Consider the following 18,260-nt stretch of genomic DNA (forward strand, 5'->3'; position numbering starts at 1 on the left):
ACGCAGCATCCCTCATAGTTCATTATTTTTAATAAGATGCTTTTTCAAAATATTCTATTTAATGAACATTATATTGTTTTTGAGTTGCTTCAGTGTGCTTCTCAAGTTATGACGTAGTACCTCTTATATAAACAGGCTGCCTGAGATCACTTCACAGTCAATAAAAGACTTTAAAATCCTTTAAAATGTAGTCACCATAGTGTTACCAGACCATAGGGGGGTCTCTCATTAAAGATGACAGGTGATAGTTTAAGGTTAGAGTGGTGCTGGAAAAGCACAGCAGGTCAGGCAGCATCCAAGGAGCAGGAAAAATCGATGTTTCGGGCAAAAGCCCTTCATCTGGAATTCCGGATGAAGGGCTTTTGCCTGAAACGTTGATTTTCCTGCTCTTCATATGCTGCCTGACCTGCTGTGCTTTTCTAGCGCCACTCTAATCTTGATTCTAATCTCCAACATCTGCAGTACCCACTTTTGTCCGGTGATAGTTTAACCTGACGGTCCCCACACCTCAGGCGAGGGAGAAAGAGAGAAGGAGAGACCTCCTTGTTCATCTCAGTCAGTGTGGGAATTAAACCCATGGTGTTAGCATTGCTCCACATTCCAACCGGCTATCCAGCCAACTGAGCTAATCAACCCCCTATTAAAATGTTGCATTGAGTCTACAGCACTGAAACATTTAACCCAACTCTCCAAGCATGTGTGCTTCCACCTCCTTTATAGAGACATAGAGTCATAGAGATGTACAGCATGGAAACAGACCCTTCGGTCCAACCCGTCCATACTGACCAGATATCCCAACCCAATCTAGTCCCACCTGCCAGCTCCCGGCCCATATCCCTCCAAACCCTTCCTATTCATATACACATCCAAATGTCTTTTAAATGATGCAATTGTACCAGCCACCATCACTTCCTCTGGCAGCTCATTCCATACACGTACCACCCTCTGTTGCCCCTTAGGTCTCTCTTTTATATCTTTCCCCTCTCACCCTAAACCTATGCCCTCTAGTTCTGGACTCCCCGCCCCCAGGGAAAAGACTTTGTCTATTTACGTGGATCTTGTTGTCAATGGCAGGATCTGGTCCCATTCCTCATTACCCCTCAGCTGACTGGCTTACTGCACCATTTCAGAGGGCAGTAACATTGCTATGGGTCTGGATTCTGGAGTCACATGTGGGCCAGACTAGGTAAGGATAGCAGCTTCCTTCACCTTCCCTGAAGGGGAAGGAAACTGAATGACTTTTTGCATCAACTGAAGATAGTTTTCACAATCACCATGAGACTCACTTGACATTATAGATTTCTTTATCAAATTTAAATTTCACCAGGTGAGATTTAAACCACAGTTTTCAGAACATCAGCTTCTAGTTTCCCCATCTTGGTGACCTATCCACTGCACTATCCTCTTCCCCCTTATTCTCTGCAATTCTAATCCTCTCTCCCTCACATTCTTCTCCAGCTTCCACTTTAATAAACCGAAATATTTTATTGTGAGAGTGTCATGAAGGTGTGGGTGTTAAAGAGTTAAAAGCTAGCAGAACTACCTGACATCACCAAATGTTCTGAATAAGATATAATGCAACACGTGGCCCAGCAGCTAGGGTAGCTGGTTGCCTGGAAACAAAAAACAAATTCAAATTAGAGTTAAGTTACAATTGGGGAAAGTGGAGTTAGAAAATAAAGAGAGAGATAGAGCGAGAAAAAAGAGAGAAGAAAAAGAGAGAGACAGAAGGTTCTTAGCTGAGCAATGAGAGGGAGAAGAATGGGAAAAAGAGAGAAAGAGAGAGAATTTGAACTTGAGAAGTTGCAGCTTAGTCGGCAAAGTCAAGTTAGGATGGAGATTAAAAGAGAAGGTAGTGATAAACACAAATAAATCAAAACTCTGCCACATTTTGATGAAAAAAATATTGAAGCCTTCTTTACTTCATTTGAAAAATTGACTAGGCAGATGGAGTGGTCCGTGGATTTATAGGTAGTGCTAGCTCGGACTAAACTGGTAGGCAGAACTAGTGAGATATTTGCCATGCTGTCAGATGAGGGGTCAAGAGATTATGAAGAGGTTAAACAGGCTATTTTAAGTGTTTATGAATTGGTACCAAAAGCATATAGACAGCAGTTCAGAAACAGAAAGAAAGAACCAGGTCAGACTTATGTTGATTTTGAAAGAACTAAACATAGTCATTTTGATAGATGGGTTTGTGCTTTCAAAGTAATTAGGACCTTTGAGGCTCTAAGAGAGATTATTCGGCTGGAGGAATTTATGAAAACTCACTTCCAGAGATGGTAAGAATTCACGTGGAGGAACAGAAAGTTCAGGCAGTGAGAAGGGGAGCAGAACTAGCAGATGAATAAATGTTGGCGCATAAGACAAGCTTCTGGCCAGAATTTCGTCCTGTGAGGGATAGAAGTTGGGAGAAAGGGAGATCTTACACTACGAAACCAGGAGTAGAGAGCACTGGTAAGAATTTACCACAGGTTAGTGAAGCCCAAGAGGGTGGAAAGGAGGTGAAAGGCCTCAGGTGTTTTCACTGTAATGGAGTGGGACACAGAAAATTACAGTGCCGGTAGTTTCAGAAGGGCACTGGGAAAAGGTGCTTTCACTGCCAGAAAGGGACATGTGAAGACACAATGCTGGTCGTTAAAGAAAGGCACTGTGGCAAAAATATGGTAAAAGAAGTTAAGCCAGTGGCATTAGTGAAGGTAGTAGAGGAGACCCCAAGAGGAGCTGAGGAGCTGCAGGAAAGTTCACAGCTTAGGCAAGGGCTGGGTATAGAGTTAGTACCTGATCTCTACAAAGAATTTGCCTCTGTGGGTAAAGTTTACTCAGAAAAAACAAGGAAAGAAAGGCAAGAAGTTATAATTTTGAGAGATACAGGATCTAATCAGTCGCTGATAGTAAGGGATGAGTGAGTATGCTCTCTTTCTGATCTATTACCCGAGAGTGTGGTAATTTGTGGGATAGATGGACAGAAATTTAGCATTCCCCTGTGTAAGATCAGGTTGGAGTGCCAACTCAAGACTGGGAAAATTACAGTGGGAGTGATTGACAGAGTGTCAGTTCCAGGAATTCAGTTTGTTCTTGGGAATGATTTGGCAGGATCCAAGGTGGGAGTGACACTCCTTGTTGTGGAGAAGCCCAAGGAAGACCAAGGAACTGAGGAGCTAAAACAGAATAATCCTGGTATTTTCCCAGACTTGTGTGGTAACCAGATCCCACTATCGTAAGTCACAGCACAAAGCGAAAAGTAAAGAGAAAGATGAAGGAGTTGAGGTTCAGTTAGCGGACACCCTGTTTGATGTAATGGTGCAGGAAAAACCTGAACAGGCAGAGGGTCAGATGGAAGTGTTTAGTCCAAAAAGGCTAAGGGTAAAAAATGAGGTCTGCAGATGCTGGAGATCACAGCTGAAAATGTGTTGCTGGTTAAAGCACAGCAGGTTAGGCAGCATCCAAGGAATAGGAAATTCGACGTTTCGGGCATAAGCCCTTCATAGACATTTTCTACTGTCTCCTCCTCACTGCTGGGCCCACTGTCTCCTCCTCACTGCTGGGCCGACTCCTGATGAAGGGCTTATGCCCGAAACGTCGAATTTCCTGTTCCTTGGATGCTGTCTGACCTGCTGTGCTTTAACCAGCAACACATTTTCAGCAAAAAGGCTAAGGGACTTGCAACAGCAAGACAAGCCAATAAAAGATATATATGTGGATGCGTACTTCAAAAAAGGAGGCAGAGAATATCCAAGAGGGTTATTATCTGAAAGATAGACCCCTAAGGTGGAAATGAGATCACAGCAGGTTAATGGAGAGGAGAAATGGGCCGAAGTGCACCAGATTGTGTTGCCAGTAACATACAAATAGGAAGTCTTACGGGTAGCACATGAACTACCTGTAGGAGGTCACCTAGGGGTACGAAAAACTCAGGCTAAGGTACAAAAACATTTTTATTGGCCTGGAATGCACAAGGATGTGGTTAACTTTTGCCGTACGTGTCATACATACCAAATGGTAGGTAAGCCACAGGCGGTAATAAAACCAGCCCCTTTGTTGCCAATTCCCACATTCGAAGCATCTTTCACGTGGGTTATAATTGATTGTGTAGGTCCCCTCCTGAGAATTAAATGTGGGAACCAGTACTTGTTAACCATCATGGATGTGTCTACCAGATTCCGGAGGCAATTCCATTATGGAGTATCAAGGCAAAAAGGGTAGTGGAGAAATTAGTAGCTTTCTTCATATGGTATGGGCTACCGAAAGAGATTCAGTCGGACCAAGGGTCAAAGTTTACTGCTAGGCTGTTTAAGGAGGTTATGGATAGCTTAGATATACAGCCCTTTAAATCCAGTGCATATCATCCTGAATCCCAGGGAGCTTTAGAAATGTGGCATCAGATCCTGAAGACCATGTTGAGAGCATACTGTCAGGATTACCTGGATGATTGGGATAAAGGTATTCCATTCATATTATTTGCCATTAGAGATCCTCCAAATTAATCCACTCAATTCACTCCCTTTCAGTTAATATTCGGGCATGAAGTAAGAGGTCCTTATAAACTAATTAAAGAAAAATTGACAGGACTGAAGTCAGAGATCTCACACTTAGGTTATGTATCAGAGGTGAGGGAGAGATTAATTCGCTTAAGTAAGTTAGCTAACCAGCACCTAAAGAGGGCACAGTGTAAAATGAAGCAGGTTGGACTCAGAGCTCTGAGACTCAGACGTTTTCCCAAGGGGATAACGTGTAGTACTCTTACCAGTGATAGGAAATCCCTTCAAAGCCAGATTTAGTGGTCCCTATCAAATTGAGAAAACGTTGAGTCAGGTGAACTATCTAGTAAAGATGCCAGATAGATAAAAAGTATCAGGTATGTCATGTGAACATGCTGAAACCATATTACACTAGAGAGAAAGAACTGGAGAAACAGATGTTAGTTGCTGCCTCGCAGGGTGAGGAATCAAATCCAGATGATTAGATTAGACTTAGATTAGACTTACAGTGTGGAAACAGGCCCTTCGGCCCAACAAGTCCACACCGACCCGCCGAAGCGCAACCCACCCATACCCCTACATTTACCCCTTACCTAACACTACGGGCAATTTAGCATGGCCAATTCACCTGACCCGCACATCTTTGGACTGTGGGAGGAAACCGGAGCACCCGGAGGAAACCCACGCAGACACGGGGAGAACGTGCAAACTCCACACAGTCAGTCGCCTGAGTCGGGAATTGAACCCAGGTCTCAGGCGCTGTGAGGCGGCAGTGCTAACCACTGTGCCACCGTGCCGCCCCATGATGTGGATTTTAGATATATAGTTGTATGGGAAGACATTAAGGTGAACTTATATTAAAGTTATTGGTATGTTAGGGTAATGTGTTTAAAGAAAACAAAAATGAAGCCAACTTCTCATTATTTTATTGCAACATTGACCTTTTCTTCTGCCACCTCCATCTCTGTGCTTACTTTTCCCATCAGGACTCCGAGAACCCCTTCACCCACTTCCAACACACCCTATCCACCTGGACATCCCGTGCAAGTTTGTTACCCACCCTCAATCTCTTCATTTCTAACTGCCGCTGCGACATTGACACCTCAAACCTGTACACCCTCTTCACCCACTCCAACCTCCCGCCTTTACAATGCACAGTCCTCCCACTCCAACCCCAACCTCACCAACAAACCCCCCAGTCAAGGGGATGCATTTGTAGTTTGGCACACCTATCTGTACACCAGTGAAGCCAGGCGCCAACTCACAGACACCTCCTCCTACTGCCCTTTTGACAATTATCTCACCTCCCATCATCAAACCATCATCTTCCAAATCATCCACAACCTCACTACCTCAGAGGATGTCCCACTCACGGCCTCCAACTTCATCATCTGTGAACCCCACACCGTCTGGTTCTGCCTGTTACCCAAAATCCACAAACCTGACTGCCCCAGTCAACCTATTGTCTCAGCCCACTCCTGCCCCATCGAACTTGACACCATCTTGTTCCCCATGGTCCAGGAACTCCCTACCTAGGTTCGGGACACCTCGCACGCCCTCCACCTCTTCCATGACTTTTGTTTTTCTGGGCCCCAATGCCTCATCTTCACTATGGACATCCAGTCCCTGTACACATCTATCCACCACGACGAAGGTCTCCAAGCCCTTCATTTCTTCCTTGTTCAACCAGTACCCTTCCACTGACACACTCATCCGTCTGGCTGAGCTGGTCCTCACCCTCAACAGCTTCTCCTTCAAATCCTCCCACTTCCTCCAGACCAAAGGGGTAGCAATGGGCACCCACATGGGCCCCAGCTATGCCTGCCTCTTCGTTGGGTATGTTGAACAGTCCATCTTCCATAGCTAGACCGGTTACACTCCTCACCTTGTCCTCTGCTACATCAATGACTGCATCGGTGCCACCTCGTGCTCCCACAAGGAGGTTCAACAGTTCATCGACTTCATAAACACCTTCCACCCTGACCTCAACTTCACCGGAACCATCTTGTACACATCCCTCCCTTCCAGGACCTCTCCATCTCCATTTTCGGTGACTGATTCAACACGGACATCCATTACAAACCCACCAACACTCACAGTTATCTGGACTACAACTCCTCCCACCCTGCGTCCAGTAAAAACGTTATCTCTTACTCCCAATTCCTCCACTTCCACCACATCTGCTCCCAGGAGGATCAGTTCCACCACAGAATATCCCATATGGCCTCTTTCTTCAGGGACTGCAATTTCCCCTCCCACATGGTCAACAATGCCGTCTAGCACATCTCCTCCACTTCCCATACCTCTGTCCTTGAATCTTCCTCACTCTCACCTTCCACCCCAACCTCTGGATACATCGCATCATCCTCTGTCATTTCCGCCATCTACAAACAGACCCCACCACCAGGGATATATTTCCCTCCCCACCCCTAGCTGTGTTCCAGAGAGACCATTCCCTCTGCAACTCCCTTGTTAGGGTCAGCCCTCCCCCCCCACAAACCAACCCTTGGCACCTTCCCTTGCCGCCGCAAGAAGTGCAAATCCTGCACCCACACCTCCGTCCAAGGCTCCAAAGGATCCTTTCACATCTGACAAAGATTTACCTGTACATCCACACGTCACCTACTGTGTCCGTTGCTCTCGATGTGGTCTCCTTTACATTGGGGAGACAGGACGCCAACTTGCGGAACGTTTCAGTGAAAATCTCTGGGACACACGCACCAATCAACCCCACTGCCATTTGGCCGAACACTTCAACTCGCCCTCCCACTCCACCAAGGACACGCAAGTCCTTGGCCTCCTTCGCCGTCAAACTCTAGCCACTGACTCTTGGAGGAAGAATGCCTCATCTTCTGCCTTGGGATCCTCCAACCACATGGGATCAATGTGGATTTCACCAGTTTCTTCATTTCCCATGCTCCCACAATATCCCAGATCTAACCCTCCAACTTGGTATTGCCCCCTTGAACTGTCCATCTTCCTTCCCACCTATCCGCTCCACCCTCCACTCTGACCTGTCACCATCACCCCATGCCTTCATCTACCTATCTTTCCAGCTGCCTTCCCCCGAGCCCCACCCCCTCCATTTATCTCTCAGCCCCCTTGGGCCATTCTCCCCTTCCTAAGAGCTTATGCTCAAAACATTGACTCTTCTGCCCTCGGACGCTGCCTGACTGGATGTGCTTTTCCAGCAACACACTTTTCGACTGTGGATTATCAGGCCCTGGTGATTTATCCGTTTTCAATTCCCTGAATTTTCCCAGCATCATTTCTCTACTAATCTCGTCAGTTCTTCCCTCTCACTAAATTTCACATTTTCCAACATATCTGGTATCTGATTTGTCCTCTTTTGTGAAAAAAGAATCAAAGTGTATTCAGTTGCTCAGCCATTTCTTCCTCCCTGAATATACATTCTCCCATTTCTGTCTGTAGGGGACCTACATTTGTCTTCATTAATTTCCTTCTCTTCATGTACCAATAGAAACTCTTAGTTTCAGTCTTGATGACTTCTAAACCACTCTCAATCCTCAGACCTAATATTTTTACTGTCCAATCTGTACGCTTCTTCCTTGGATCGAATACTCTGTAATTTCCATTGCAAGCTATGGATTGGCCCTCTTAACCATTTTGTTTTGTGCCGGGTAGGAATAAACATTTGTTGCAGATTCCCCACGTGTTCCTTGAATGCTTGTCATTGCCTATCCACTGTCATCCCTTTTAGTGACTCTCCAAATCTATCAAGGCCAACTCACACCTCATATGTTTAGAGTTTCCTCCTGACTCTGTCCACTTGAACAGAGGCTCAACATAATGCTTTATTCAAATGCTAGCATTTCCAACAATACAGCACTCTCTCAGTACTATACTTTGAGGGTCAACTTAGATTTTTGTGTTCATTCCCTGCATTCAGGCTTCTGATTCAGACAAGAGCAATGAGAAATGATTGACAAATTCTATATTCTTTCACTTCCTAATATGTAAGCATATTGCTTTGATTGCTATTCTATTCATAGAGCTTTTCCTCTTCTGAGTCACTTGCCATTGCACGGATGAGATGTGTAAGTACCCATGGCCTGCAGTGATTGAAACTGATCCAACCTAATGTTGTGTCTTACATAAAAAAGTTTTGAAGTTATTTTTGTATGGGATGAGGGTGTCAGAAAGGACTTCAGATTTTCTTCCCTGACATTAGTGAAACAGCTGGATCAGTGGTAACGTGATTGCCACTATTTAATTCCAGTTTTTATTGAATTCAAATCACGCCATCTGTCGAAACCCACATCCCTGAACTTGGCATACCCTAGCCCCGTGATAGTATCACTCTGTGCAATCTACCCTGTCCCTTGTTGAGAGAGATGATGGATTTGACAGACTATAAATGGATTGTAATAGGGTAAATATAAATAAAGCACCTTTACATATGAAAGTACTTACAACTAAGGACATCAATACAATAACTAGCAAAGGAATTCAGAAGGTTTTTCTTTATTCAGAGCATGACAAGTGTGTAGGACTTGTGTATTGGAGCGGGGTGATTGAAGTGAGTTGCATGGATGATTTTGGGGGAAATTATGTGAATACCTGAGAGAGGAACATCGGACAAAATAGGGCTGAAGGAAGTTAGATGGAGTCTAATAATCAGCACAGACCAGCTGGACCAGAAGCCTGCTCGTGAGCTCTTTGGAATGTTTGGTGCAGTGTATGCTGCCAATGCCACATTCCAAGAATATAAAAACCACACAAGTAACGACCTAAAAGAGTGATTTGTGAGTTTTGTGTCAGTTTTTTGAGAGGGTGTGGTGGAAGAGGTACAGTTTGTCCTCAATTAAAATTGAAAATTAAGTCAGGGTTCAAGAGGGATTTCATATTATGACACTTTGAAATTGACAATTATTTTAATTTCCTCACTCATTCTAATTATATCGTACAGTGCTGCTACAAAAAGCATAAATGAGTGTGCAAACAAAGGAAATTGCAACATGTTATGGGATGCATGAGTTGAGCACTTATTGTGAAATGCTGGAAAGGTTCAGCAGGACTGGCAGTATTCAGGGAGACGGGTGTAAATTGATTCGCTTTGTGAGCATCAACTCTCGTGAAAGAATGTTTTCTTCGGGAAACAAGAAGGGAATGGGAATCAGACAAATGGCCACTGAACCTTCTCTTTCCCCACAGGCAGAAGTCACACAACACCAGGTTATAGTCCAGCAGGTTTATTTGAAATCACAAACTTTCATCAGATGACAAAAGGAGCAGCGCTTTGATTTCAAATAAACCTGTTGGACCATAACCCTACGGTGTGTGACTTCTGACTTTGCCCACCCCAGTCCAACACCGGCACCTCCACATCATTTCCCCAGAGTGCAATGTTCTTACACCACCAAATGTTGCTGGAATCAGGAGAGTTGAAAGAAGAGATCGCTCATTGTAACAAAACACCTGTTTTGTAACAGCTCTCGAGGTTTAAATAAGCTTAGTCACTTCATGACAAACTAATCAGCCTTAATTGTTCTTGGCAACTAACAAAAACCACCTTACGGTAGTAGCAGTCAGATGGGCTGCCAAGTTCCAAAACAAAAACAAGCGATGTCCTTTCTTCTCAGTGTGTCCGTGACAAAGTACTCAGAGCGCAACATCTGCTCAGAATCCACCAGTTTATCATCACCAGCATCAAGGAAATAAATATGTTTTTTGTTGGTTAATCATAAGAGATGTCTGTGGCTTGGATTAGTGGGCAGTGGCTCAAAGCGAAATGGTCACTGGAATTATTGTAGATGATACATTGAGGGGAACAACATCATGCCGAGGTCATTGCAACCTCAATTGCAAATTTCCCCTGTTTGATGAAAATTTCAGACATATTACAGTACCTGCAAGACTCCTGGAATGATTACAGCAGTGAAGACCATTCGGTCTGTCATTACATAGATCTATGCTCCTTCAGTTAGAACTATATTCACTAGAGTTTAAAAGAATGTGGGGGTCTATAACATTCTAAGACAAGAACGGGTTAACACAGGATGTTCCCAATGACCAGGAAGTGTAGAACTTGGGGTCACAGTCTAAGGATAAGGGGTAGGCTGTTTAGGACTGAGATGAGGTGAAATGTCTTCACCCAGAGAGTGGTGACCTAGGGGATTCTCTGCCACAGGTGGCTAATGGTATGCTGCCCTTTATATCTAGGGGACTGAAGTATAAGGATGAAGAAGTTACACTTTGGTAATATAAAACTCTGGTTGGACCCCACTTGGGACACAGGGAGCAAATTTGGGTTATACTGGATATATTGACCTTGGATGAAGTACAATATAGGTTTACAAGAATGATACCTGGACGTCAATGATAAGTTATGAGGAGAAATAATACATATTAGGTTTGTTTTCTCTAGAATTTAGAAGGTTAAGAACTGATCTGATTGATATCTTTAAGATATTAACAGGAAAAGAGAGGGTAGATAAATTATTTCCATTGGTTGGAGATTCTAGAACTAGGGGGCATAGTCTAAAACAATAGGCCAGACTGTTCAGGTGTAATGGCAGGAATGGTGTTAAGGGATATAGAGTTGAGTGTGTGTTCCTGATGAAGGGCTCCGGCCTGAAACATCGATTTTCTTGCTCCTCAGATGCTGCCTGACCTCCTTTGCTTTTCCAGCAACACACTCTCGGCTCTTATCTCCAGCATCTGCAGACCTCACTGTCTCCTGGATATAGGCCAGCATAGGTACTAGGAGTTAGGTCAAAGGTCAGTATGATGTCATTGAATGGCAGAATAGATTTGAGGGGCTGAATGACCTACTTCTATACCTATATACCCAAACCACTTCCACAACCTGATTTCCTGAACTTAGATCATCCCTCTCTATTTTGCAGATGCTGCCATTAATTAACAGAGCCACCTTTCTACCTTTAGTTTGCTTCCAGGCCTTCCTAAATGTCACATACCTTCAACATTTAGGTCCCTAGCTATGTTACTCTGTCCCTCTGTTTGCAGTCACTGCCTAGTATTTTGAAATAAAATCAGAAAATACGCAGACTGCAGCAACTGTAGTATTTCGCTTTTGTGATGCATTTGGGATACCAGAGTGAGATTAAAACCATGCAAACATTGAATTGACAAACTCAAAATGCTGCCCGGCCAGAACTGTAGCCTTGCCAGGTTTGGCAAAATAAGATTTGCAACGCAGCAACTGAACATTAAAATAAATAAACGTACACCAACTATTATGCCTTTTAGAAGTCACAGACACTGCCATGCATTTTCAGGTTTACTAAGAGAGCTATAACATTATAAATGTTTGATTACCAGTAGATTTTAAACTGTAGCACTCAATGGCAGCCAGCAAGCTTAACTAATGGTTTCAATCTTAAGTTAGTTCATGATGTTACGATGAGGACCTGGGCCAACTTTCTTACAGGAAATTCCAAAGCTGCAAAATACAAACATTGTCAGTTCGGTTCGTGGCTGCCAATTATTCTCCACAAAGTGTTTTAATTGATGTTGTTCCAATTGTTCAAATTATTCACCCAGAAAACTGTTGTCAAAAGGATCAAGACTGAATTAATCCACTCACTAAATAACCCTTCAAGACAAAGGACATTGTTTGAATTTGTTACAGAGCTTTGTACCAATATTCCAAAGCACTGCACATACAAAGTCACACTTGTATTTTGAGGGGGTCCGGAAAAGATTTACCAGGATGTTGCTGGGAATGGAAGGTTGGAGTTATAAGAAGAGGCTGGATAGGCTGGGACGTTCTCCACTGGAGCATAGGAGGTTGAGAGGTGACCTTCTAGAGGGTTATAAAATCATGAGGGATCAATTAAGGTGCACAGAATGTGTCTTTTCCCTAGCGTGGGGAATTTCAAGACTAGGGGCGTATTTTTATGAGGAGAATAATTGTTAAAAAAAAACATGAGGGGCAGTTCTTTTACGTAGAAAGTGGTTTGTGTGTGGAATGGATTCCAGAGGAAATGGTGGATGTGGGTGCAGTTACAATGTTTGAAAGACATTTGGATACTTACATTTGGACATTTATAAGAAATGAGCCAAGCACAGGCAGATGGGACTAGTTTAGTTTGGGTTTAAGGGCAGCATGGACTGGTCGGACCAAAGGGTCTGCTTCTGTGCTGTATGACTATGTATCTACAGGTGTATCACTCTATCCTAACTTACAAGGGAATTTTACACTTCAAATCTGCAGACCATATCTAGCATTCTCAGAAGTAACATTACAAGTAAAAGCTATCTAGCCTCATTTTACCTGCTCCTAAAACCAATTCCTAAGTTGCTATTTACTACTGATTAATTACATTTTAGAACAAAGTGTACAACTGTCACTGTTAATAAAATGCAAACTTGAGAACAGTGGTTAGCACTGCTGTCACACAATGCAGGAACCTGGGTTCCATTCGAGACTCGGCTGTGTGGAATGTGCACATTCTCCCCTGTCTGCGTGGGTTTCCTCCCATAGTCCTCAGATGCGTAGGTTAGGTGGATTGGCCATGCTACATTGCCCACAATGTGCTGGGATCCGCAAGCAAGGTGAGTTAGCCATGGGGATTGTAGGGTTACAGGAAAGGAGGTGGGGTGCTGTTTTGGGTCGGTGTAGATTCAATGGGCCAAATGGCCTGCTTCCACACTGTAGGGATTCTATCATTTTCATATTCAATGAGAACAGTATGCTAATTAGCTAGCAAGTGGGCTGAGATTGGTAGAGGCAATACTATGGAGAATCCACTTCTGCAAAAGTCAAATTAGACTAAAAACATTAACTCTGTTTCTCCCTCTCCACAGATTCTGCCAGACCAGCTGCGTTTCTTCAGCATTCTTGGTATTTGTTCCAGATTTCCACCTTCTGCAGTATTTTATTTTCAGTTGACTACAAAAGTGAGGACTGCAGATAACTGGATGTCCGAGTCGAGAGTGTGATGCTGGAAAAGCACAGCAGGTCAGGCAGCATCTGGAGAGCAGCAGTATTGACATTTCGGGCATTCCTGATGAAGGGCTTATGCCTGTAACGTCGATTCTCATGCTCCTCGGATGCTGCCTGACCTGCTGTGCTTTTCCAGCACCACACTCTCTACTTAAATTTAAACCAGCATTTTGACTGATTGATCAAGGCATTGCCCTGAGGGATGAACCAGAGAATGGCTGTCATCTATTTTGTTAAATTGAAACAAGAGCAATGTGTGTACTTTTCCTCATTTGTCTGCAAAGAACAAGGCTTTGTGTAACAACAGATTTAACTCAGTACATGTCACACACAGCCCAATTAACAATCTTAATACGGATTTGATTTATATTTGTGCAAATTTAGAAGAACAGGAGGTAATTCTACAAGGGTTCAACTGGATAAATACCAAATGGGCAACTTCCCAGTCAGAGAGTATAAAGGCACAGCCTCCAGGTGTCAATGGGATTATCTGCCTCAAACAACTGTGGATGCTCAATTATTAAATATGTTCAAGGCACGAGAGGTAGATATTTTAACTTTGAGGGAGACTTATGGATATGTATATGGTCAGGAAATGGAACTGAAATCAAAGATCATCAACGATTTCGGTATATGGTGGAACAGGCTTGAGGGGGTCATAAAATTCCTGGTTCAATTTCTTGTGTAGCTAGGTTTTCTTGGGCCTGGAGGTATTGATCTGGGCTTTTTTCTGGTGGACAGGCCCAAGAACAGGAGACATTACACGTGGCACTGCATGATTAATGAGGAAATCTGCATCAATATTGATTGATTATATGCACAGGATGCCCCCAGTTATAAACATCTGACTTACACATATGATCCCATAAAAGGGTTTAGTTTAAATATTGATCAAATGAACTTTTCCTGTGCTTACAAGCAACTACTTTATACTGTTTTGCATTGTGTTCTGACCTGCATACAAATCAACTTGAGAATTGATTCGAAAGCCTGTTCACGACCCAGGGACTGCCTGTAAGCTCAATAAAAGCATCAACATAAATCAATTTATCATTACTCTTCCTCTTTTACATTGAAACCCAAATTGTCACATGACATTTCTTTAATTGCACAGAAGAGGTAAAGATCCTGATGCTGGATGAGACAATACCCTCAAGAATTAACTGGATCAGAATTTGCGGCAAAGTGCTTTGTGGATGCAGTTCAGAGGTCTAGGAAGGGTTTAGGACAGAGACCAGGGTAAAGATTTTCCAGATGGTGGAGTTTCCACCTCAACACTTAAAGAGGCAGCAAGAAATTTATCCCTGTCAATTACAGTGACCCCACTGTCATTTAGAATACTGTATTCAATTCTGGTCTCCCTGCTATAGGAAGGATGTTGTTAAACTTGAAAGCTCTCAGAAAAAGTTTACAAGGATGTTGCCAGGACTGGAGGGTTTGAGTCATAGGGAGAAACTAAACAGGCTATGACTATTTTCCCTGGAGCGTCAGAGGCTGAGGGGCAACCTCATAGTGGTTTATAACATCGTGAGGGCGGATGGATATGGTGAATAGCCAAGGTCTTTTTCCTAGGGTAGAGGAGTCCAAAACTAGCAGGCACAGGTTTAAAATTAGAGGGGACATATTTAAAAGGCACCTGAGGGGCAACCTTTCCATGCAGAGGATGGTGCATATATGGAACCAGTTGCTAGAGGAAGTGTGGACGCTGGTACAGTAACAACATTTAAAAGGCATCTGGATGGGTAATGCTGGGCAATGTTAGCACATAAAAGTTCTAGAGTGCAGTTTCCTGGATTCAGGAAAGTAAGGTAAAATGTCAGAACATGAGCAGCCATTAATGCAGTCAATGATGCTAACTTTTATAAATCATGTTGCAGTTACTCAAAACTTATTTAGGCCACATTTGGAGTGTTATGTACAGTTCTGGTCACCACAATATAGGAAGGACATGGAAGCTTTGTGAAGGATACAAAAAAGATGCTACCTGGATTAGAGCATTTTGGCTATAAGGAGAGGTTGAACAAACTTGGATTGTTTCTCTAGAGTGTCAGAGGCTGACGGGTGATCTGCTAGAAGCTAACAAAGTTATGGGATGCATGGATAGGGTAGACAGTAGGGGGCTTTTTCCCAGGTTGCAAATGTCAAATACTAGGCTTAAAGTGAGAGGGGGAAATTTGCAGATGAGCGAGGTAAGTTTTTCATGCAGAGGGTGGTAGGTGCCTAGAACTCGCTGCCTGGGGAGGTGGTAGAAGCAGATACGATGGGAACATTTAAAGAGGCATTTAGGCAGACACATGAATAGAGGCAGAGAATAGAGGAATATGAGCTATGTGCAGGTAGACGGGATTAGTTTAGAATGGAAACATGGTTGGCATGGAGATGATGAGCTGAAGGGCCTGTTCCTGTTCTCTGATGAAGGGACGTTTGTTGGAGGTTCAAGGTGAGGTTGCCAGAAGAGAAAATTCTGAATCCTTAATGAAGTATTGTGAAATAATGTCATTTACATTTGTGCTGGGGGTAGGTGTGATTGCTAAGAATTCCTGGAGATATGTCTCAAGTACAATTTTTGTTCAAGGCATTCTGAGAAATGTTTGTCCATAGTTTGTCTGTTAACTATGTCCTTATGTTGAGCTTGCGGTGTTAGAACACAAGTCATAGAAACCTTTGCACAATCCAAGCTTTTGGTTTGGTCCACAATTCTTTCATACTAGTTCAAGTTTTATTTGTAATAACTTAGTCATTTGTGTTGACTTAAGAAACTTGGCTGAATCATTTCATATAATAAAGTAGACACAAAATAAAACCCAAACAAATCAGCTGTGTCATCACCCTGGTTAAACTTAACTTTCTTATCAGCAGTAGAATAGCATGATGAGAGTGGAATCTGTACACCTTTCTCCTGTCCTCCAGCCTCTGCCACTAGACATGGTATTCTTTACATGAAAACTACATTTCTTAATTGTGGTTTTTGCTGAAAGAGAGACAATCAGCAAAACACTTCTCTGATCTAGTAGCCGCCCTTGTCTGCTGTTCCTAATGATAACCAAACCCGTTCAAAGTTTCTACTCTCCTCCCAGATGCTGGAATTTCCCCTCCACGGAATAATTACAAACTAAGGAATTTTAACCCACTTATTATGTCTATGAGAAGTAATTCTGGAAAATGTCCCTGATGTCACAGCAAGCCTGACATATGCCAAACTTAAAATGCAACTAAAAACAAAGAGATTTAGGTGACTAGACCTTTTAAATTAAAATAAATACACCGGGAACACACATGCATTGATACATGTGTACACACACGTGTACACTTATGCTAATTTGTTTAGTTGAGGAAAGGTATAATTCTCATGTCACAGATTTTCTTTTCTCAAACTGTTTCCATGTAATGTGATAGCCATGCAATTACACCCTCTTTATGCACTTCTGGAGTGCCAAGAATGATTGGGCAGAAGATCACCTGAAACAAAACTAATAAGTATTGTATACTACCTGCATTACAGGTACTATTAAAAGCACATCAGTATAAACCGTTGCAGATTAGCATTTGCTTTCTATTAGAGAATGTCGATTTTGTGTCCAGTACCTCTGTAACCAGCAATTCGTTACTGTGACTTATAAGCAATGCAGCAATCTGCTGTGTTCACAGGGAAAGTAGAATTGTTTCAATAATCAGAACTCTGTTATGGGTTATGAAATGCCTCCACCAGAAATGTTAACCTGCCTCTTTACTTTCAGATGTCACCAGATCTGTATTTTTATTCTACAAGTTTTTCTTTAATTTCTTACCCAAATTTCTAGTGGAGACATGATGACATTTCAACATACAGGTCTTCCCTCTAGAATTATTTCTGTTGAAGTAGGAATTTTAACTATTTCATGCAAAGTAGTTACCCATAGACTTCAACATTTTCATGCTGGATAATCAATAACCTCATAGGATTTTCATAACAAATTATAAAATTAATACTGCTGGACAATTGGGAAAATAACCTTGAAATAACATCCTCCTGACAAAATTAGACCATGCAAAACTCAATCAATAGGTAGATCTAGAAGTCTGAGATTTTTAGATAACTCACTTCAATGGGGTGAACTGCAGAAATGTTTTTCTTTATTAATAATGGTACATTCCCAAACATGCCCCCTTACCCCAAGGAAAATCGCACCTCAAATCCAGAGCTGCAGCTATCACACCAGCGCGTGATTTCTCAAAGCAGCTGGAAGGCTCACAATAATGTGCCCAGATTCCTCGTGTTCCTTCTGGGAATGCTGAGCAGAAGATTCTTTGTGACTTGGCCAATTTTCACACATACGTAAAGGTGGAAATATTGGGACCTTCTCTAAATCATAGAGAAGCTTTTTTTACAAAAAAAAAGAACTTCCTACACAAGATTCACTTTTAAAAGTCTAAATGTATACAGAACACTTTACATTTTCTTCTTTTAAAAAAAGTCTCTATGTACAATATTTTTAAAAAACACATGTTCAGACTCCTTGTGGAGAAATCTCTCCAGATTCTGAAGAACGCCTTGGTATATTTTTACTTTTGTCCTTTATTCTTTCAATGTGACTGTCCTGTGGTGCTTCCTGTTGAATTGGGCTCTGTACCCTCTTCGTTGCTACTGTCCACATCATGTTCCATGGCTGAATACTGTACAGACTCCTCATCTGCGATTCGCTGGCTGGTAAAGTTTGTGATGTCCAAGAGACCACTGGGTTCGACCACTACATTTGAGCTGGACTGACTGGGTATGGAATACTGAGGTATAGACTAGGAAAGAAAGAAAGTAGTCATAGAATCACAGATAGTGCAACCTGGAAGGTGGCCAATTCACCCATTCTGGC

At 42.7% G+C, this 18,260-nt stretch overlaps 1 protein-coding gene across 4 annotated transcripts in view; it reads right to left on the reverse strand.

Moving 5' to 3' along the window:
- Positions 1-17,504: 17,504 nt before the first annotated feature.
- The window catches only part of emsy (EMSY transcriptional repressor, BRCA2 interacting), a 93,808-nt gene continuing 93,052 nt past the window's right edge, over positions 17,505-18,260 (reverse strand). For all 4 annotated transcript variants that reach the window (XM_060826316.1, XM_060826315.1, XM_060826317.1 and 1 more), the window contains one exon: positions 17,505-18,186. In XM_060826316.1, coding sequence (XP_060682299.1) covers positions 17,977-18,186 — 210 coding nt within the window. In that variant the 3' untranslated portion in view covers positions 17,505-17,976. The remainder of the gene's footprint in view (positions 18,187-18,260) is intronic.

This window comes from Hemiscyllium ocellatum, chromosome 6 (genome assembly GCF_020745735.1).
Source record: "Hemiscyllium ocellatum isolate sHemOce1 chromosome 6, sHemOce1.pat.X.cur, whole genome shotgun sequence".
NCBI classification, from domain to species: Eukaryota; Metazoa; Chordata; class Chondrichthyes; order Orectolobiformes; family Hemiscylliidae; genus Hemiscyllium; species Hemiscyllium ocellatum.